Source organism: Monosiga brevicollis, genomic scaffold (genome assembly GCF_000002865.3).
Source record: "Monosiga brevicollis MX1 MONBRscaffold_28 genomic scaffold, whole genome shotgun sequence".
Taxonomy (NCBI): Eukaryota; class Choanoflagellata; order Craspedida; family Salpingoecidae; genus Monosiga; species Monosiga brevicollis.
The window spans coordinates 513,133-536,180 of NW_001865065.1; the positions used below are offsets into that span (position 1 = coordinate 513,133).

Sequence of the window (23,048 nt, forward strand, 5' to 3'; positions counted from 1 at the left end):
CGGTTATACTGTTGTCTCATCATTAGGTATAGAATCGGTCAGATCGGCGCTCGTTTCGAGCACCACACGTCGACCAGAGGGTCGCAGAGTTGGTTGAGGGGGCCCAAAAGCCGGGCGAGAAACGGCCACAGGACGCGGCGGCATAGGGCCGCGCAAGAGTGGCGTGGGTCGATCTCCAAATAGTGGCCGAGGCCGCCCTGGAACCGGACGGCCTTGCATGTAGGGCAAGGAAGGCAGGCTGGTCGGCAAAGGTGCTCGGGGCAAGGAGGTCATGCGCACCGATGGGCGAGCCGTGGATGGCTCGAGTCGTGGAGCGGGCCACGCGCGAACTGGTGGGGCCAGCCTTGGCATGGTCTGCGGTGGCCGAGTCGTCGATAGCACTTGACCAGTTTCCATGTCGGTGGCATTCGAGTTGGAAAAGCTGACCTGGCGATGAACTTTTTTGTCACCTTTTGCAATTTTCTTCTTGGCTTCCGTCGGAGCGGCTGCATCCACGACAGTTTCCTGCATCTCTGGTGTGGCTGCAAAGTCATCCAAAGCTGCACTGGCAGGACCGGCCGAGGGTACCTCTGACTCAAACGTAAACGCAGTTTCGGAGTGAACCGGCGCGGCAACAGGCACTGACTGATTCAATTCCAATTCATCGTCGAGATTGGTGGTCACAGATTGTGGCGTCTGAACACGACCTTGGTCTGACGTGCGAGTCTTAGAGGCAAGGTCGAGGGAGGGCATCAACTCGAGCGCACCCGATTCCATTTCCAACACATGGGCCTCTTTGAGCTCTTCATCGTTCGTTTCCACTGTGACTGTCGATGACGCCACGCTGATGCGCGCCGAATGCAGGCTGGCTAAACGCGACTTGTCTGTCATGGGATAAGTTTCCGGGGCCACTGAGGAGCTGCGCCGCCAAGGTGCCTTTTCCTTGGATCGTCCGGCGACCTTCTCGGCTGTCGTAGTGCCAGCACGCCGACTGCACTTGTAGAGCAAAAGAAGCAGCAAGGCAAGGACAAGTGCCGCGCCAATCGCAACGCCAATCCACATACCGGCTCGCTCAGCATCGGCCTGCTGCGTGCTGGAAGCAACGTCCGTCCCATTCACAAAGCTAACAGCCCGCACCGTGTAGCGCGTATAGTCGTAGGCAATGCCATCCGTGCCACCCAGAGCCAATATTGACTCGGTCACGGCGTTGGCATCCTGCACGGCGCTGCGATACAGTCCAAATTGCAAGGTAATCTCGCCCCGGCCCGTATTGTTTGTCTGCACCACCTGTCGATCAATGGCAACGACGGTGACATTCACAATGGCTTCTGCGACCACGCCCAAAAGGCTCACCAAGTCCGCATGAGCAGCGCACGCAAACGGCGCCAACCAGGCTGCGCGGTCGTCGTAGTAATTGCGAAAGAAGCGAATGTGAAACAAATCCGTGCCCGCACGAGGCGCAGAGGGTAGGGTTTCCTGACAGCCCGGTGCCTGTGTGCCAGCGTCCGGCGAACCATCCGCATAAAAGCCCGCGACTATCACATTGAGACGGCTGCAGCGGCACTCGACAACGTCAGTGCCGTCCATAATTCGCTCCGCGTAAAAAACACATCCTTCCGCGTTCCAAGTATGCGTGCTGGCTTCGTACACACGGCACTCGAAGCGCGCATCCTCGACCGCTCGGCGGCGATCAGGCGTGGCAAAGTGCACGTAGTTGGGCACTTGCACTGGTAAGAACACCTGGACGGGCGGTTGGAAGCTTGAGCTTTGTACAGTTGTGCCTACGCGCTGATCGATCAGGCGCGCCTCATGCACGACCGTGGCCAGTTGTGTCGAAACGTCATCAAGGTCCGCTGTGGTGACATCGCCGGCGAATGCCACAGAGGCCACGCACACGCCGCGGCAAGGGGGCCAGCTGCTATGATCACCACATGCCCACGCATCAAACCTCGCGGCAAAGGCCGCTGCGTAATGCACCTTGGTTGACCATGAGCCCAAGGACGTAGTGGTCGTCGGTGTTCCCATGGCCGTGTCACCATCCGTGACGGCAGCATGGATGGCCACGACGCTGTTTTGGTACGTGTATGCGGCGCTGTATGGCGTCTGTTGCGCACACTTCACCCGAGCCAGGGCATCGGCAAGTAAATGAAGTCGGCTGCGATAGCGTCGCTGGGGAGCTGTGAAGACGCTGAAATTGATGAGCCGTGAAAAAGTGCTCACGGCTACCTCGAGCTGAATGGGGTCGAGAGCGGTGGCTGGATCTGCGCTGGCGGTGATTGTCTCACGACGCTGTCGCTGTGCTGGTGTGCCCTGAGCCGTCGTGGGCAAGGCACGAATGCCGCTTGCCACAACAAGCTCGGCCTCGCCCAGCAGGTGACCCACCGTATACAATACCAAGTCGGCCCAAGTTTGCTGGGCAGCAAAGCTTGCGCGCGGTAAGGCCGCTTCGCACAAGAGCAGCGCCCCGAGGGCCACATGCCCCGTGGCGCCATCCCACAGGACTACGTCCTCAACCAACACCGCCGCAAACAGATCGATGGCATTGTCTATGTAGCGACGCTGCTCCGCTTCCGTAAGGTTCACGATCCGAGTAGCATGAGTGCCAAAAACAGCCAGTACCAGTGTAGCCACGTCGGCTAGCGCTCGCGACCAGTCACCCCGTCGGCGCGAGTCTTCGGCTTGCATGAGATGTGTCTGCAGCGTGGCTACGTCCGGGGTGTGATGAGATGGAGCCACTCGGGCCTGCACGACACGGCGCACTGCATTGCCTCGTGCGCTGCTGGCTTCTAAAATCACGGGTAGACTGTGATTTGTGCCCCAGCCAAGCGGCAGCAGCCGCTGAATGTTTGCCAGCGCCATGAACGTTGATAGCCAGCGCACGGCGCCATCAGCACCCTGATAGCCAAAGCGGTATAAGACGGCCTCTGTGTTAGTTGCGAACCCTTGCGCTTGAAGTTCAAACGATGTCTCCGCCTCGGTACCATGACTCGCAATTGTCAATTGGCCCGGAATGACGCTCCGCGTTGTTTCAAAGTTGAGCTGAGCCGCTCCCGCAATCGCAGATGCTGTAGTGGCGGTCACCGTCAACGTATAGCGCTCTCCCTCCTGCAGCACCCGCATATCTAAATCGATTTCGACGAGGAGACCAGAAGCAGTGCTGCTGCTTGTGGTCAAAGCCTCTTCGTTCAACGGCAAAGTCGGACTTACCAATGCCGCATGCTCTGCAGACAAAGTCTGCACCTCTCCCCCAGAGGCCTGCAGCGTGGCCTCGAGTGTCACCAGGCTAGTGCTACTTTGTACTGCTACTGCAACTCGCAAAGCGTGCTCGCGGCGCAGCAATAGGGTCCCATCGTTGTGATAGCGCTTGTGTCCCTGCCTGGGCTCGGCGCTGACAAAGCTCACTCGAGGCACCTCCACCCCGCTCGGTGCCTCAACAATGGTAAAGTGCGCTGTGGCATGCGCCCGCCGTGCACCATGGATGTAAAAGCCCACAAACTCATATGTGCCCGCCCAGAACAGACTGGCCGGCAGCTCAATGTGGACTTGACTGGCAAGCAGCAAGGCAGTACCATTACGATGCGTGCAAGCCAAACCCGCACGGGTCAAGCAGGTCCATGAAAAACGCGTGGACAGGGCATCGCGGGCCTGTGGAACCAGTGCGTCTTCGATGGCTGCCACGGACAAAACCACCACCCCGTCGTGGGCAATGGTCCGGTTCGGTTGCAAAAGAACCACGCGAGGATTCGGCGCCACGACCTGGACTTGATGACGAACAATCCCAAGTGAAGTGCCGTTGGCTGTCAAAGTGAGTTGCGCGGTGGTCACGCCGGGTGTCAAAGAGGCTGCAGGAACGGTCAGCATGCTCCCTGCACCAGACCAGATCACGTTGGAACTGCTTGAAGTGCTGTTCTGCAATGAAGAACCGACCGCTGAGCTCGATCGAATCGACCATGTGAAAGACCAGATCAAAGAGACTGAAAAATCAAGGCAAGTTGTTGCAGAGTCTTCCAAGCGGGCAAAGAGTCGCAGGTCCTCTGAGCTCACGACCTGGGCTGGGCCGTGCACTGAGACCAAGGGAACGGCAAACGGCACGCGAGTAACAGTGTGGAAGGCAGCCGCACTATCCACACCCAAGAAATTGCGCACTACCAAAGCAAAAGTATACGTGGCGTTGACCGCCAGCAGAGAAGCTGGGACATGCACGACAGCATCCGAGGCATCACTGAGCCAGTCTTCCAGTTCCGACGTATCAAACCCGTCCACGCTGCTCACTGACCAGCGCGCGGCCATTGGCCGCAGGGTCAGGCCGGAGCTTAGAGAAGCAGCGTCCAACGTCAAGGTACCCTCACAACTCGAAAGCTGGTCTGGCCCGCGGATGTACACAACGGGTGCTGCGGGACTTGTCGGGGCTTCGACGGTGAGCCTGGCCAGCAGTGGCAGAGAGTACAATTCATCGGGGGCTGAGACTATGGTGCCCGTCAACACGAGCTCGTCGCCCGGTTCAACGGTGGCATTTGGACCCAGGGTCAGGCGAAACTCTGTGCTGTGAGTCTGGCGGCACTCGAGCAAATTCAATCGGGGTGTTGCTGTACCCACGGGGGTATCGGGGCGCTGCAGCAATAAGCTAGAAGAGCATTCCTCCGGGCGCAATTGGATGGCAGCTGCAAAGTGGATGACAAGCTCTGCCCCAGTCTCAGTGATGATGGCACGAGTGGGTAGCGGAGCCTCACGCCACAAGCGAATGGTTCCCTTGGTTGGTAGAAACAACGAGTCGCTCACCCGCACAAACAGGGCTGCGTCATGACTGTGGGACCAATGACGCCATATATCAGGTGAGCATGACAGCGAGGGCCCCGGCTCTAGGCGAGCGGGGCCAACCACGACATCCGATTCTTGGGTCGACCAGGCGTAGTCCTTTGATAGGCCCAAAATGACGTCAATCTCGTGGCTCGTGGCCATGCTGCACGGCTGACGGTTGAGCGTGCTATCAAAGACGATCTCCACTTGAGCTCCGACATGGAGCAACGATTGGTTGCTGAGATTGGGAGTGGCAGCGTTGATATTTACCGTCATCACGCGTGCGTTACGAGCTTGGAGGAGTTGCAGCAGTTCAGCTTCCGTGCTCAGCGATAATCCAACTGGAGCGGTCTGGACAACAACGCGCAAGCGATCGGCCCAGTTTAAAGCATCACACCGCCCGCTAAAAGTCGTCCACAAACCTTCTAAAACGCCAAGCGCCCCATTCCGATTTGACCCTCCAGTTCGCACCGCAATACAATATAAATCTTCTTGAGCAGGCAGGCCGTGTTGGCTGGGCAAGGGCGCCAAGCCCACGGCAGTGGATTGGTTTGTAGACAGGGTGATGTTAGTTGGATCGGGCTGGGGAATGTTAGCAAGCCAAACATCTAGGTCCACGGCCGTGTTGTAGACGTCGCCAGAGTCGGGGGCGCGCAGAGAGGCGGGTGTGTCAAGCACCACCAAATGGGCCTGGCCCACCAAGTCACCAGTGGCCAATTCCAAAGCCACAGCATAGGTTCCGTGCGCCAATGCGGGCAACATACAGGTGACCAGAGGATGTCCCAGGTCAGCTGACGCTATTGTGGCTCGACTCACAAGCGCTCCCGCACTGGTGGATACCCGACATAGTGCAGACGCTTCCAGAGATGCCAAGCCAGTGCCATTCACGTGGACAGCACGGCTCACGCCGGCGGGCACGACAGCAGGCAAGAGCCCAGTAACGGACCGGCAAGCGGTCAGATTGAAGGCGCGGCCTGTGTGACCTCCGACACACGTACCACAACCATCAAGCACCGCGTTACCAAGGCAATCACCATGGCAGTCGAACCAGGCTTCACCACACACAACGTGCCCCTGATTCTGACACGTGGAATCCCAGGTCCGAGTGCCAAAGCACTTGCCTGCACAATCCTTGGCGCCGTTCACGGCAGCACCAGTCATTCCACCGGTACAAAGGCCACAATCATCGATCACTGGGACCGCAGAACGCCAAGGCGGATCATTGCAGACAACCCAGCAGCAAAAATGAGCAGCGATGAGGGAGATGAGGCAACTAGTCAAGATCAAGCAGTGAGCAAACAAGACACACACGAGAAAGGGACCCACCTGCAGAACCAAAACAAACTCCATCGCAATCTTGTGCAAGATTGGGCTGTGTCACATTGGCTGTTCCCCCAAAGCATTCACCGCAGTCGTCCAATTCTGTCCAAGAAACACACGAACACATGAGAAAGGCGGTGAGCGGAGTGCAGACCATGTTTGAAAATTCAACAGCAGAGAGAGGCAAGCGGACTGCTCCTAATACTTACCAGCTAGGCCGAAACAGATTCCGGCGCAATCCTCGTCGGCATTGGACCCCGCACAGACGCCACAGTTGTCCACGCGCGCCGATGAGTTGACCATAAAATCGCAGCCAACGCAGTCAGAGGCGCCGCCACAAACGCCACAAGCGTCAAGTTTGGCATTGGAACCGTTGAGACCATCGCAACCCATGCAAGCGACGCCATTGCCCCCGCAAACACCGCAAGCATCAACACGCTGCATGGAGCCAGCCCGGCCGTCGCAACCAAGCCGCAGGACTGAGACCCTCGCCTCGAAAGCAGACAAGGACGGACGAACGATGGCCAACTCCACGTTGCGCTGCCCCACGCGCCCCAAAGAACGATCCCAGGCTGCAAAATGAAGCTCAGGAGCCTCGGCAAGGGGCCACCACGCCATGGGGTGCGCTCGATAGGCAATCTCCGCTTCGGCGCCAAGTAGAAGCACGGTCGGCGCAAAATGGCTACCGTTGCCAACCACAAGCCACGGGCTGGTGGGCGAAAGCCGATACACCCATCGACCGGCACAAGCACTTTCAAGTTTGCACCCTACGGCCCGCGTGATAGCCAAACCCACAGAGTCACCGTCGACGTCCATCGCACCGGAAAAGGCCAGCAAGTCTCCGGCCCTGGTGATGGGCGTCGCTTCGGTCCAGTCGTATGGCAACGCCGTCAGATTCCAGGGGCCAGCAAGTGCCAGAACCGGGCGGTCAGGCTGTGGCTCGACCCACTGTGTGCAAGTCAAGTTGGCCGAATAGCCCACTCGTCGGTTGGGACTGCTGTGCGAGCCTTGCCGCAAAGCACACGTCAAGTTGGCCCAGCCGTATGCGTTGTGAGCTGGGACAAAGCGTAGCCGAGCCGAAGCTGGAACCAAGGCCGGGGTGGCATCATCCAGGACCAGTTCGACCCACGCATTACGCTCCTGCGTAAAAATCTGCCATTGGCCTGCGGCCGTGCTCAAAGAACTGGTTGCAGGGGCTCCGTAAATGACAAGGTCCCGGTCCGCACTGGCACGGAGGTCATCAGTAAAGGCACGAAAGCGTGTCGCCAAGGCTAGGGGGTCACAAGGTGCTGTGCATCCCGGGAGCGTGGTATTGCTTCCATCGTCAAAGCCACTTGCAGCCACTCGGTGGAGTTCATCAAACGCCGCAACATCTGCCACAAGCTCCAGCACGGTTAGACCTTGAACGGCTTGCGAGCTGACGTCCTCAGTAAGGTCTGGCAATGTGGCCCTCGTGCTGAGCGCGTAGGGCTCTGGAGCTGCCGGTACTACAGAGGCCAGCATCAGCGCAGTGGTGGCGCTTGAAGCGTAGCGCAGCTCGGTGTCGTTCTGTTGCACACTGGTCCCGGCTGCGTGGGCGATGCCATTGTAAGCAGACACGTTGAGCCATGCCACCCCAACAAAGTCATGCTGCGCAACAAATTGAAGGGACGTATTGTGAGGAAGCAGGAAGACGTGCGATGTGTTGCACACTTCTGCTAGCGGTTGCCATGCCATGCGAGCCTCGCTCCAGAACGACCAGGTGCCCCCAACATCGTGGGCGGTGTTGATGCGAAGAATGGCATCGGGATCTCTGGAAAAGGGCCCTGGCACTGCCGCGCTGGCATACCGACCGTTGTACAACACAAACGCATCATCTAGCAGATCTGGTCGCAGCGTGACATGGAGTTGAAAATCGGTCGTATTCACTCTCGGCTTTGCACCTCGGTCAGTGGCACGAACGGTCAAGTTCCAAACTGGGGTGGTCAGGCCATCGAGTGCAGCGCTGAGCCGCAAAATACCAGAAATTGTGTCCACCTCCGCTGGCACTTGCACGGAAGAATCCAGCGTGAATCGAACATCCCCGTTCAAACCGGTGTCGGCATCGAACGACTCTGCCACCGTGAGGACCGTTCCTATAGGCGCATCTTCGCGCACTGTGGCCGCCTTGGGCGTGAGCCACACGCGCGGGGTGTTGTCATTGACATCTTGCACGTGAAGAAGCACCTCAACAATGCGGCTCTTACTGAGGGGACCATGGTCTACCGCACGCACAAAGGCGGAATGCGAGATTTGGCGCTCGTAATCCAAGCCAACAGCAAGGTACACGGCACCTGATGTGGCGTTGACCACAATCGCTGTGCCGTTCATCAGAGTATAGGTGATACGGCGGTCGTCCCCGTCGTGTTGAGCAAGGGCCATCACGTTGGCGATGGTCGCAGATACCGGGGTGTCTTCGGGCACATTCAATTCATAGCGGCCTGCCACCAAGTCGGTGCCGGTGAACACGGGTGGTGCAAACCACTGCACCTGGACGAGCAAGTCTCCCGAGGCGTTGAGCCGTGGGAGACCGTGATCCTGTGCCAGCACAGGTAGCACGTATCGATCCTGTTGTGCGCCGTTCAGCGGTGCAACAACTCGCAGACTGGCCGTGTTGTTACCGTGGTCGATCAACTCAAAAGGACCATCTGAGCTCCTCAACGCTAAAGCCAAGCGAGCGTTGGCGCCCACATCGGCATCCGTAGCCGTCAACGTTGTCACCACAGTTCCGGGTGTGGCCTCCTCGCGCACGACGACTGGTGCGAGTTGTAGCACCGGGGCGTTGTCATTGACATCAGTGACGACTAGCGTCAGTTCCAGCAGAGAGCGCTTGCGCAATGGACCATAGTCAATGGCCTCCACGGCCACCCGAAGCTCACTGCCCGACTCGCGATCAAGTGGCTGTGCCAGCACTGCCCGCACACGGGTGCCGCCGTCCACGCCCACCAGATAAAGGGCAGGATTTTCGGTCACATACTCAATCTGGCGATTGACATCATCATGCTGGGGCCAAGCGACCAGCTCACCTAGCGTTGTGTTGACGGTTGTAGCTTCAGATACGTTCCACCGCAACAGAGCTCCCTCGATGACGGACTGGGGCAGGCTCATGTTGGTCTGGGCATCGACAAACACGGGTGCCCCAAACTTGACCAAGAGCACGGTGATGGCTACCTCCCCTTCGAGCCCGGTGGGGTCGCCAAGCCGGTCTGTGGCAATGATGCGAAAGTGCAGCACCTCATCATCCAAACCAACGACGGACCGTGTCAGTGTGACCATCCCCGTCGTGGCGTTGATGCCAAAGTAAGACGCGTTTGCACCGTCAAGACGATACGACACAGCTGCATTGAGTCCAACATCGGCGTCGGTGGCCACGGTGTGTACGACGACCGTACTTATATTGGCCTCCTCGCGGAGCTGCACGCTCAGCGTAGCCGATTCGAAGGCCGGTGCATTGTCGTTCTCGTCTGTAACGCGCAGGTGTATCGTGAGCTCGCTGCTTTTGCTTGGCACACCGGCATCACTGGCTCGCACGCGCAACTCAATGGCATCCACCAACTCGCGGTCAAGCTTGGGGTCTGCCACAATGACTTGGCCGGCAGCTTCAACGCGCACGCCAGCGATTGGGGAAGACATCGTCACGTCGAGCCCGCTGCGCCACAACCGCTGAGACAATTGCTCATACACGACACTGCGATTGACAAGATCATGCTGTGGCTGCGCTTCAAGCTGGGCAATGACTGCACCACTCGGCGTTGCCTCGGAAACGTTCAGCCGAGCAGGAATCGGAGCCGTGAAAATGGGCGCCTCAAACGCCGTCACTCTGACCTCGACGCTCAAGAAAGACTCGAGCTGGTCCATATCGAAGGCACGCACGCGCAAGGCCAGAGGAGCATCCGTTGCCCATACTTCGGCCGTCTGCTCGAGCTCTGCCGTGGAGGTGTTGATTGCAAAGTAAGGACTGGGCGGATCAAGGCTATACCGCACCACGTTGAAGGGCGGGCCATCCGCATCCGTGGCCTGGGGCAGCGCAAAAAAGCTACCCACATACGCCGGGCCCTCGCGCAAAACGACAGTGGCATTGGCAACCAAAAAGACCGGAGCACAGTCATTGACGTCCGTCAGCGTAACTACAACGGGGAAATTGGCATGCTTGCGCATCGGTCCATAATCTTGCACCTTGATGTCAAAAGCATATTCATCCGTGGTTTCGCGGTCCAGCCCTCCTGAAACGAGGAGCGCTGTCTCTGCGACGATAAAGGGCACGCTGTCGATCGCGCCGTCGTTGAGCTCAAAGCTGGCGCTTTGATTCAGCCCGTCGTGAAACACCGAAGCCGATAGCTGGGTGACGACGGCCTGCAAAGGTGCGTCTTCGGGAATCGCGAGGCGAAGCACGCCGCTCTCGTCGAGAGCCCGAAGCCGCGGTGGGGGAAACCACACTACCCCAACCACAACGTTTGTCGTGGACGTAAAAAGGCCGTCCGTTACCGCTACTACCAACGTGTAGTTGGTAGGACTCGCGCTTGCCAACGACGTGCTCACGGTGAGTTGGCCCGTCCGCGCCCCGAGCGCAAACAACGTCGTGCCGTTGAGCAGGGTGTACTCAAGCGGTGTTTGGGGCACAAGGTCGCGATCGTTAGCAGACACCACACCCACAACTGCGTTAGGGGTGGCCTCTTCCCGCACCACAAATGCGTAGTCCTGGGTCTCGAATATAGGAGCATTGTCGTTGACATCCAGCACCAATAAACGAACTTGCTGCGTGCTTTCCTTCTGGAGCGGGCCGTGATCCTGAGCCAACACGGTAAAAACGACCTCGGGTGTCAACTCCCGGTCCAAGGCAGACTCCAATGCCACGACGCCACTCATTGCCGCGATCGAAAGTTGGCTGGGCACAGGCGGCACTAGGGCATAGGTCAGCCCCTGATTTGCGCCGTCGTGCCAGGCCTGCGCCTGCATTTGACCCAAAACTGCACCAACAGTTAGGTTTTCCAAGGCAGTCCAATTGATGACTGCCAGCGGAGGCACAAAGGATGGGGGTGGAAACCAGGTCACATTGAGAACAAACTCGGCCACCGTGCGCCGTGCAGGACTACCGCCATCCGACACAGCAACGCGAACAATCGCGCCATCATCCGATGGTCCCCGCAAAGCGCGCCGCAGCCAAAGTGAACCTGAGCTAGCGTCAATCTCTACCAGATCCACAGAGCTTATCACCTCAAACAGAAGCACCGCATTAATGCCAACATCCGCATCGGTTGCCTGCACCACAGCAAAGGAAGTGTTGACGGCCTGCTCTTCGCGCACGGCCACACTTCGAGATGGGGCCAACACCACGGGCGCATGATCATTGACGTCAAGTAGCTCGATGACCACAGAAGCTAGATTCCGTTTGCGCAAAGGCCCAGCATCTGTGGCGCTGACCACAAGCGTGTACTCTGACTGCACCTCACGGTCCAAGGGTGCGGCGACCTCCAAGCAAGCATGGCTGGCATTGATCTGGATCAGGCGAAATGGGGCGTTGGAGGTTTCCATGGCAAAGGTTACCGTTTGATTGGAGAAGTCGTGCTGTGCTGTGGCACTCAGCGCAAGCACGAACGTGCCTAGCGTTGCATTCTCCAGGATGGCTCCTGCGTACGAGGAAGCAGAGAAAATAGGGGCGCCAAAGCGCACAATTTCAACCGTAGCGTTGTTCTGCGAGCTCAGCATGGGGCTCCCGTTGTCCTGCACCCGCAATTGCATCTGAATGGACGATACATTGATATCTGCCAACGAGGTCCTGGTGCTTATCACACCAGAACTGGTGTTTACAACCAGCAGCCCGGAGGGCTCGGCGCTGACAATGGAGAAAGACAATTCAGAGGCTTGGGTTCCCGCCTCGTCCGCGTCTGTTGCCGTGATCATCATTATCGGCGCACCAATGGCGACTTCCTCCCCAATGGCCACAGGCGTTTGATAGCTAAGCACGGGCGCGTTATCATTGACGTCAATGATGCGCACGAACATGACCACTTCGCTCGTCTTGCTCGGCAGTCCAAAGTCCGTCACAGCCACCACCACTGAAAGATTGTGTGGCACATCCCGATCTACGCTGAGATTAGCATAGACAGCGCCAGTGTCATCGACCGCAAAGGAATCCGCTACTCCGCGACTTTCAGCAGCCAGCTGAAGCCATGCCTGGCGGATCGAAAAGGTGAGACTACGATTGTGTTGATCGTGCCGAGGCACCGCCTTCACCACGCCCACAAGCTGCTGACCACCCTGCTCCTCGATCAGAGACCCCACCCGACTAGACTCGTTAATGAAGGGTGGCTCGAACCAGATCACCGTAATAGTGGCATGGGCGTAGCTCATGCGCTGTGGTGTGCCACGATCCGCGACGGAAATGTTCAGGAGATAGCTGTCCATGCGGGCGCCATCAAGTGGGGCCGCAAGCACCATAGTGCCTGTGCTGGCATTGATCACAAAAGGACCGACGTTCGCGTTCATCAACGTGTAGCGAAGCTCGGCGTTGATACCCTCATCGGCGTCAGTCGCTTCAACGACCATGACATCCGCACCAACAGACATCGACTCACGCACAACAGCGCCCAAGGGCAGCGAGCCGGCGATGACAGGTGCGTTATCATTTTCGTCCAAAAGAGCTACCAGAGCTTGAGCGTATGTGGTCTTGGCCGGAGAACCCGCATCAGTCACAGATACCCGAAGTGTATAATTGGCCTGGCGCTCACGGTCCAGCAGCCCCGACGGCGCGGCCACTGTCAACGTACCGTGCCTTTCATCCAGGACAAACGGCCGCCCATCATCCGTCGAGCCTTCTGCGTGTAGCCTGTACGTCAGATTTCCGGACCAACGGTGCGTGCCGTGCGCTGTCAGTACGGCCACCACGGTTCCGGGTGCTGCATTCTCCATGACGGTCAGATTCTGATAACTGGCATCGAATTGGGGGGCGGGTCCCTCAATGGGGCAGGGTTGCACCCACACCGTGGAGGCCTGGCATGTCCTCTGAGCAAAACAAAAGGCCTCCCCAGCGCCGCAGCTTGCGGCGCACCCTGCCTCCTGGGTCGTGCTCAGTGGCACGCAGCGCCGCCGGCGAAAGCACCACGTGTGGGCTGTGGAGCAACGCGGTGGCAGCTCACACCGTGCGCCGGCAAAACCAGCCTCACACATGCACATGAAAGAGCCGCCAGCATTTTGGCACGTGGCGCCATTTTGACACGGAGCGGAGGCGCAATAATCAACGGCGAGCGTGCATCGAGGGCCGGAATAGCCTGCATCACAAGCACACGAGTAGTTGAGCACACCAGGCAGGCAGGTCCCGTGTGGGCCGCAGTCGTGTGCAATACAATCACCCGTAGAATCGCTGAGCAAAATAACACCCGAGGCCACACGCGATACGTCCACAAGCGAGGCGGTGCCGTTGTCGGCTGCACTCAAAATGACGCTAAACGGAGTGTCAACCTCTGGTATACCATCAGGCAGTGCCAGGAGAGCAAAGGTGTGATTGAATTCGCCCCGAGCAAAGTCCAGACCCCCACTTGTCGAGTTGAAGGTCGAGGCGTTGTTTGTGCCTGGCACGATGCTCCATGTGAGATGAATTGGCGCAACACCAATCTCACGAGCAACTTCGACCTCCATAATCATTCCTTCGCGCAAGCTGGGACTCGGACTAAGCGCGAGCGAGAAATTGCCACCGTAGGCGTCGCTTGGTGCAATGGCGAGCAGATAGGAAACAGTGCAAGCCCCAACGTTACAGTCTGGCCCTACGAGTTTCAAAGGAACATGTACAGAGATGTCAAGGTCAAGACCCGCACACCAAAGCTGGAACAAAGGCGAGCAGCGGTGTACACAAGAGGGGACGAAACATACGTGCTTGACCAAGGACACCGGGCACCTGTTGCTGCAGCGCTAGCACCAGCCGCTCCATTTCGGACACATCAAAATCCGCCTACCCGATACGTACGAATGCACCGGATCCGGGAAAAGAAAAGGTCCATGAGCACCAGACTGGCGGCCACATTCTGCTGCTACACGCGACAGGCAAAAGGCAAAAGGCATGTCTGCAAGACTGACCTCTGTTTGCGCTTGGGCGGAGACCGCTGCAATAGAACGATTGAGTGCGCTCTCCAGCCAAACGTTGGCCTCGGCAATTAAGTTGGCCTCACTTTCGCCTAACAAGGCATGGAAATGCCAGAAATATGCCACCAGATGAGTGCAACGCGTGAAACGAATTGATTTCAGGGGTCAGTTCGGATTGCGTGATTATGCCACTCAAAGCCTACCTGGCGAGACGGTCTCAAACACGCTACCTCCCTCTGGATTGAGGAGGGTCAAGAGAAACCACTCGAGGCCTTCGCCGACATGGTCGGCGACGACATCGAGCGCAAAGCTGTTCTCGCGCTGGCCGGGTGCAAAGCTGAGCCGGCCCGATGCGTTGTGTGAAGCAGCAAAGTCCTCGCCAACGCTTGCGGTCAATGAAGTGAGCGCGTAGGACACCGAGACGGCTCCTTCGGTACCCCCATGGCGTTCAATGACCAGGCGGGTGGTGCTGTCTTCAGACAGCGTGGCATTGAAGCCTGGGGCTAAGCGCAGCACACCAAAGGGATAATCATTTGCGCGGACGACAATATGGCGCGTGCTCACGCCCGCCATGCGACCAGAACTGGTTGCAACGAGCGTGACGGCCAATATCTCCACATCCTCGGGGTCATCATCGGCCGTTACCGCAATAGTGAGATCTGCAGAAGATTGGCCCGGTGCAAAAATCAGGCTGCCGGTGCTTGCAGCAACATCTCGCACGGCAAGGCTCCCATTGAGCCGCACCTCCCAGGAGAGGGTGACTGCTTCAAAGAGGCCGGCGCTGCGAAACACGGGAAACGTCACATTGATGGCACCCGAGTCGGGCTCCTCTACCGTTATTGAGGCATTGGTGCCAAATGCAAAAACGCCCGTGGGATCATCAGATGGGCTCACAAAGAGGTCCAGCGTGGACCTGGAGGCTGCCAATTGAGCACTGTTGTCCACTACAAGCCGCAGGGTCCCTGATTCGGCTGTTTCCGGGATGCCATCAGCCAAGATGGCAATGTGGACCACCTGCGTGGTCTCATTCACATCAAACGACACGGAAGTGCTGGGCCAAAAGCCCAGATCATTCAGAGCCAAGTTTCCGCCGGGGGCAAGCTGAAGGGTGGCCGTAACAGGTACCAACGCCCCTCCCTGACGATCAATGGCTACGCTGAGCGATTCACCCTCATTCACCACAGCAGTGGCCATGTTTAGACCAAAAGTTCCTCGAGCATCATCGTTTTCCAAGACAGTTATACGCAACGTGGCATACTGCGGGTCGATGCCCACCATTTGACCCGGTGTGTCAGCAGCCGCATGGTAGACGCGAATGATTTGCATGATAACCGTTTCGTTGAGCTCTGGCGTTGCGTCGTCGAGGATGACCACGCGAGCCAAGGCCGTCGCTTCGCCATCCACAAAGGTTACGTTGCGGCGCTCGGCCACAAAGTCATTGGCACTGGCGCCGGGTCCCGCGCGCGTTTCCACCTCCAACGTCACCAAGCCTTGGCGCCCCTGGCGTCGAACGATTGAAATTGAGCGCTCGTTTGCGACCTCCGAGACGGCCAGCCTAGTCGTCTCAAACCCAAATAGACCGTAGGGATAGTCATCTGCCAACAGTGTGACATTGGCGTGGTCCGAGGATAGCGCCGAGCTCATAACACCGGGCACCAGCTGCAAGCGATATAGCTTCGTAGGTTCAACCAGGTCATCATCTACTGCCAAGATGGCCAACCGTGCCTCCGCCTGTCCGTTCAAAAATGTGACAGTGCCCGAACTTGACGCAAAGTCTTGCTCAACAGCCGGCCCTGTCAAGGTCCAACTCAGGTTCTCAGTTCCCCATGCCGCCGGGTGTCGCGTAAGAACGAGGGCGCGATCCTCATCCTCCGTCATGACAATGCTCGTCGAGCTCAGAGCGATAGTACAATGAAAACAGGTGTGGATGGTGACGTTACTTTGTGAGATGTTGCCCAAAACGACGCCTCCGCCGCCCACAGTGAGTTCAAGCGCCACCAATGCCTCAGGCACCGAGGCGCTGGTGATTGCAGGAAGAGACAAGGTGAGCGAGGCCGTATCTGCCCCGTCCGCAAAGATGACCGTATGGCCATTGAGTGGAACAAACATGCCAGGATCTGCCGTGATGCCCCGAGTTGAGACCAGCACAGACACGGAACCCTCCCTACCAAACTCTCGCGTCAGGCCAATGGAGACGGCGTTGCCGAGTGGGCCTGACGCAACCGCAATGTCCGACCTCGCAAAAGACACGACGCCGTGTGGGTAGTCAGAGGCCGCCACGAGCAGCTCAGCCGTCACATCAGACCCCAATACAGCCCCGCCGCTCACGCTCACCAGCTGCAGGTGCCACTCTTGTGCCAGCTCGGGCACATCATCATCAGTGACCACCAGACTAATGACGGCTGAGGTACTACCGTGCGCCATATTGAGGCTGCCCTGACTCGGCTCAACTTGCAAAGACGCATTGGGGGAGGTAACGGCCCAAACGATTGATTGAGCGCCGTAGGAACCAGCAGTACGCACAACACTAAACTGCACAGAGTCGCCCTCGGTAGCTTGAAGACTGGGAGGGGCTAGGTTGAGGACGCCATTCGCATGCTCCGTTGTCACTGGCAATGCTGTGGCTACTGTGGATGCCCGTGGCGTGAACCCCGAGTCGCTGGGAAGTGCTGCAACACCCGAGGCTCGAGCAACCCCGGAAATTTGCACGCAAAGCGTTTCACCCACGAAGAGCACCAGGGCAACCGGCAACTGCCATATCAGCGAGGCACTGGTGCTGCCAGCATCAAAGTGCAGGGCCGTGCTGTTGAGGTGTGTGCTTGCATTGGTATTGGCCGCCGTGCTTTGACAAGGACCAGTGTAAAGAACAAGCTGGACATCCTGGCCCTCGACTGCACCGCCTGCACGAGTCACAGACGCTGACACGTCACGCTGCCCATCGCGCAATATGAGCATCGCAGTGTCGAGCGTAAAATAACCAAACACGTCATTGGAGGGCAGAATTTCCACCCAAGCCCCCAAGGCGTTCGAGTCGGCGTCCAAGACAGCCCCTCCCTGCGGGTTGGAAAGAAGGATGGCAAAAGCTTCCCCAAGCTCGGGGACGTCATCGGCGAGGACGTTGATGGAGAGCGTACCATACTGTTGCCCATCAACAAAAGGAACGCGACCGGCGGCAAAGCGCACGTCGGCCTCGGTAATCGTGGCGTTGCTGGTGATATGCCAATCAACGGTCACCGCACCAAACAATCCGCGCTGGCGCTCGAGTGTCACGTTGACAAGAGTACCCTCCAGCCCCACCACGACTTTGCTGGCGGGCCAGACACGCACCACACCACGATAGCCGTCGTTGGGAGCCACGCGCAGCGTCAAGGCCGCACTGTCGTCTTCAGGCGTCAGGGGCAGTAGAGTCACCGTCAGGTTTTCCTCCAACTCTGGAATTCCATCGGCTAGCACAGTCAAGCGCAGTGTGTCGTACGATTCGCCCTCGCTAAACACAATGCTGCCACGAGTGGGGTTCACGTCACCAATGGCTTCGCTGCCATCGGAACGCTGCACGATGAAGTTGAGCTCCGCTCGCGCCGTGAGATTTCCACTACGCAGGATGCGCAAATCGTGCGTCTCCCCCTCCTCGACCGCCAACGAGGGGGCAACGGCTTCAAAGTCGAAGATGCCAAACGGATGGTCGGAGAGACTGATTTCAAGGGTAGCCACAGCCCGGGCACCCAGGACGGCGCCACCACAGACGGCAGTCAAATTGATAAACAGGGCTTCGGCAAACTCGGGCTCCGTGTCGTCGATGACTGTCAGGGTAAGTGCCTGAGAAAAGTCATCGGTTTCGAATCTGAGCGTCCCCGCGACCGGCTGTACATCTGACCCTGCACGAGCCGAGCTTGAAGACAAGGCCCAATCCACGACAATGGTGCCCTTGCGACCGCCTAGGCGATTGACGTAAAAGACCACCTCACTCCCCTCGTCGCCCACCAAGAGCTCCGAGGATGCGCTGAACTCAAAGCGGCCGTATGGATCGTCGCTCTTGCTCACAACGACCGGCAAGCTGCTGTGGTTCACGGCCAGGCTTAAGCCGCCCGTGGGTGTGGACAGCTGCAAGAACCCTTGCTGCTCTTCTTCGGGCAGCAAGTCGGCTGCTAGCATGAGAGCCAGTCGCGCGCTTTCAACGTTTTCCGCAAAGTCCAGCTGACCACCAGAGGGTGAGAGCTGCGAAAGATTGCCGACCAATTGCCACATGACGGTGCCGTTCCCAAAACTGCCTTGGCGTCTAAAGATAGACACGTTGATCACCGCCAAACCGGTTGCCGGCTCAGCCAAGATCAATTTGGGAAAAAGAGCTTCATCGATCGTGGCCACGCCGAATGGGGCGTCACTTCCACTGATGGTCATGTTGAGGGTGTCGCCAGCTGGGTCAACTACACCTGGGTTTGCGACGTCGGCGTCGGCCAACACTTCTATGACCAAGACAAAATCTTCGTCGAGCTCAGGGAGGTCATCATCAAAGGCTGTTACCCAAATAACAGCCTCGGTTTGCTGGCTGGTAAAGGTGACGGTGCCGTTAGCGACAACGAAATCGCTGCTCGCCAAGATCCCAGAGGGCACGCTGATGAGGCGATACGCCAGCGTGACCGTGCCAAAGAGGCCCCGCGTGCGAGATACGGTCACGGCAGTTGCGCCCTCGCCCTCCACCAGACGCACAATCGAGGTCCCATCGGTGTTGGTGTTGAGAGCGAAGCGACCACGAGCATCGTCGTTCATTGGCACAGTTACGTTGCAGACGGCGCGGGACGCATTAATGGCAAGCAAATCCGCACCCACCACGACCCAGGCGCCACCACGCCAAAGTTCGGTGCTTGCAATAGCTATGGGCACAATCTCTTCAAGTTCAGGCAGTCCATCTGCGACGACACTCAAGTGCAAGGTGGTGGCTACCTGGCCCGGGTCCAAAAGGACGCTGGCATTGCTGAGGATCACATCGGCTCTGTGTGCGGTAGCCACACTCACATTGACGCGAATATGACCAAGAGAGCTGCCCGAGCGGTCAACGCCCAAGTCGAGCGTCATCCCTTCGGCAACGGTAGTCGCCAAGGTGGCTAGGCCCACGGTACCATAGGCCAGGTCACTGGCAGCCACAGTGAAGTTTTCAGCAGGGCCGGGAGCCTCGTCGCCATCGGCGGCGAAGATGATGGCGTACGCGTGCTCATCCTCCGGCTCAATGTCGGGTACTACAACGAGCGGAATGGGCTCGGACTGCACCTGCCCGTGCTCAAGCGATACTTGGCCGCTGGACAGGGCAAACTGCAGTGCCGGTGTGGCACTGGCAGGGCCGGCACTCTGTAAAACGATTGACCAGTTGACCAACGCAAGACCGTGGGCGTCGGGGCCCCGGACAAAGGAGAGCGCGACAGCGCCGCCCTCTTCAACGTGGGTTTGATTCAGAGAAGCGTTGATCGTGCAGTGAAAGCAAGAGACAATTTCCACAAGGGTGGATGAATTGGCACCGATACGCGCGCCCACCACTGGCGGTGCCAGCGCTAAGGTCAGGACTCGACGGGGCACGGGCGTCGCGGGGGTGGGAATGCCAATGATAAAAGAGGCATTGCTTTTGCCATTGCGCAGTGTTAATCCTGAGGCGTTGTTGAATGTGTAGTCGATACCATGCGTCGCCGTGCCATCAAAGCTCAACAGCGTAACGGACACATCCTCAAAGAGGCCCTGCAATCGCTCCACGCCCACGCGCAGCTCAGAGGCGCGAGACGGTTGCACCACAGCCAAAGGAGCGGCCATTGCTAAAACGCCACGCGCATCATCATTCTCAGAGACGATGATGCGCTTGGTGGCCGTATCCAAGACAGCCACGCCCTCGATCAGAGCCTGCAAGCCAATGAGAAAGGATTCCTGAAGTTCGGGGACATCATCTGCAGCCACGTAAAAGCGCGCCTGCTCAAGATCGTCGGTGCCTTGGAAGGTTAAATTGATTGCAAGAGGATAAATGTCTTCACCCGGCTTGGCATTGACGCTGTTGCTGTCCGCTGAACTCACTTGGAGCGCAACGACGACTGATCCATAGGTGCCGTCCACGCGCCTGACGGTGACATCAACGGCCGTGTCGGCTGGACCTTCGGTCACACGAACAAAGTTTGTGTTTTGAATATAAAGACGGCCATTGGCCACCGCAGCTGAGGGCGCCACGCGCACCACGGTGGGACTAGCGGAGGGGCTGATGCCATCAGCGCTTACAACCACGTCGCCACCCTGCAAGCGATGAACCGATGTGATGATCAAGCAGTATCGATGCTCCATCGCCAAAATCCGATCCTCGGGCACGGGAACATGGACGGTGGTGCGAGCGGCCCCGGCTGGCATGAGCACCTGGATGGTAGAAGCCAACAAGGTTTGTGCTGAGCACGTGCTGGCTGCCGAGAGGGCTCGGCGAATCTCAACGTGCGCCACTACGTCCTCCAGGGTGCCGTTGGCTCGGTTCAGATCGATTTGCAGAAAGCGCGTGCCATTGGCCGTGTCAAACTGACTCGTCGTCGCGGGAGCCACAGTACCGTAAGGATCGTCCGAGGCGTTGACGACAAGCCAAGCTGTATTTGTAGCGACCTTGATGGTACCACCGCCCAAAACGTCGGTAAGCTTGAGTTGGTATGTAGCTGCAGCCTCAGGCAAAGCATCGTCGAGGAGCTCAAGACCCAAGCTCGCCCAGGTTTGGCCGTCCCCAAAGACGACAAACCCCGCTGCCTGAGCAAATTGCCCGGTGCCGTTGATAATTTCCCAGCTCAACACCTGCGTGCCGATTGTGCCGCCGTGGCGAGTGATATTGACGCTCGCCGCGGCATGAGCCGACTCGTCCAAGCGCACGCCTGACTGGGCAGCGGTTGCCCAAGCAAAGCGCCCGTATGGATCGTCGCTTGCGTTGATGGTGAGCAGCAACTGACGCGAGGCATCAGGCACAATCGCCGTGGAAGAAGAATAGGACACAACGGTCACAACAAGGGCCTCGGCAAGCTCGGGCAGGGAATCATTCAGAGCATGAATGGTGATGGGCCATGCCGCGCTCGTGGCTCCAGCTGCAATGGTCAAAATGGGGGAACTCACGTTGTAGTCAAGGTCCACTACAGGCGAGAGTCCGAAAGGAGCAAGAGCAGCAAACGTGAGATGTTCAACCTCAGTCTTCGGAAAGACGCTTCTGAGAACAATCGCAGGCAACGTAGCAAGGCAATGCTGTTTAATAGAGGAGGCAAGGCTGAAAGGACGTACCGAGCGCCGTGGGACTGGCAACGCGAAGTGCGAGGGAAATGCTAGCCGGTGCAGGTGTGGGCACTGTGGCGGTGAGGGTGAGGCTGCTGCCCGAGGGGTCCTCAGCGAGACTGACGGTTGAAGGTACAAGAGACACTGGCAAACGATTGAGCCCTGGAGCATGAAGCACAAGACAAATTGCGATGAGGTGTGACCGGGCAGCAGGAAGCAGCGGATACGGACAATGCTTAAAGCGAGACCTGTGCAAGCTGGACTGGCCGTTGCGACATCAAAGAGAGTGTCGAACGACCCCGTGGCGCCATAGTCAAGATGAAGGCCAGCTTCGCCCAAAGAGGTGCAGCGCACAAACACAGGGGTCAAGAGATATTCAGCCTGATCAGATGCCGCGAAGAGAGAAGGCGATGGGTGAGGATACCGTAGATACATCGGGGCAGACTTGCTTCGCCGTCATTCATGGGCAGCTTGGCGATCACCGGTTTGGCCCCTCACGATGGCACGGCAAAACAAGTGGGAAGCTTGTACCTCGGGTATGGCCAGGGAGCTGGAGGATCCACTTTGCCAGAAGGAGACGGGCAAGTTTGAGCTGCCAGCAAGAGGAGAGGAGCAAACACTATCCTCGAAGAATTCGCACCCCAGGTCATCGCTGGACCGCCACGCCAAAGACCATGTTTGGTTGGTTTGAACAAAAAGCGAGGCACAAGTATTGGGTTGCAACGACGGCGTGGCGCAATTTCCACCGACGCCGTCGTACTCGGGGCCAAACACGAGAAGTTGAGCTGAGATTGGACTGAAGATGGCCGAGAGGACTGGGTGAACCGAGGAGAATCACGGTGGTCACAAGGAAGCAAGAACGCAGGTCAGCCAAAAGATGAGGTGATGTGATGCAGCATGACGTTGGTGGGAAAGCCTCGGCCGCCGTGAGTAAAGATGAGATACCAAAGCCGAATGCACTGACCGAACAGGGGCATCAATAGAGCCACGAGATTATGGCGAGTCAAAGCAAGCGCCATCGCATCCGCTTCGGGGGTCAGAAAAATAAAAAGTTGTCCAAAGAAGAAGCGGGGTGCCGAGCTATGAGGAAAGCCCCTCGTGTCTCACGCAGCACGCTATATTTGCTACACGCGTTAAATAGAAGAGACGAGGGTCAGAATGGGGGCCGCTCGCCCGATGCCGAATTGATGACGGGGGGCGGCCTCCCGCCCTTTGCGCAGTTTCCGGAAGTAAAGGGTCGAGCCAAGGAGAAAAGGTCGGACACGCGATCAGATGGATGCAGCTCTGCGAACACCAATGCAAGCCTGTCCTGAGCGGCGGCGAAGAATACGGGCACCAGGACAGCACTCTTGGTCTACAAATGAAGCAGCCCTGCCTCGGTCACACAACACCAAGATCGCCCGCCATTAGGTTGAAATGAAAGCCTCACTCGACGTTTCTTTTGTTTCTGTGTGTGTGTGTGTGTTGTTTACCCACCACCCCAACAACAGAAGCACCGTCAGGCTCGCTTTTCAGCTTGGTGCGCCAGATGTGCATGCATGCGTGCATCACATCAATCTGACAACCAGTCTTCCAGTCTCCTCAAAGACCTCTCT

At 58.1% G+C, this 23,048-nt stretch overlaps 1 protein-coding gene across 1 annotated transcript; it reads right to left on the reverse strand.

The window, feature by feature from the left end:
• Positions 1-3: 3 nt before the first annotated feature.
• Positions 4-21,888, reverse strand: MBCDH13 (uncharacterized protein; the record flags this gene model as incomplete). The annotated part of the gene is made up of 4 exons (XM_001749208.1): positions 4-5,969; positions 6,103-6,198; positions 6,306-13,874; positions 14,394-21,888. The coding sequence occupies 4 exons, from the start codon at positions 21,886-21,888 to the stop codon at positions 4-6; spliced, it is 21,126 nt and encodes a 7,041-aa protein (XP_001749260.1).
• Between the last annotated feature and the right edge of the window lie 1,160 nt (positions 21,889-23,048).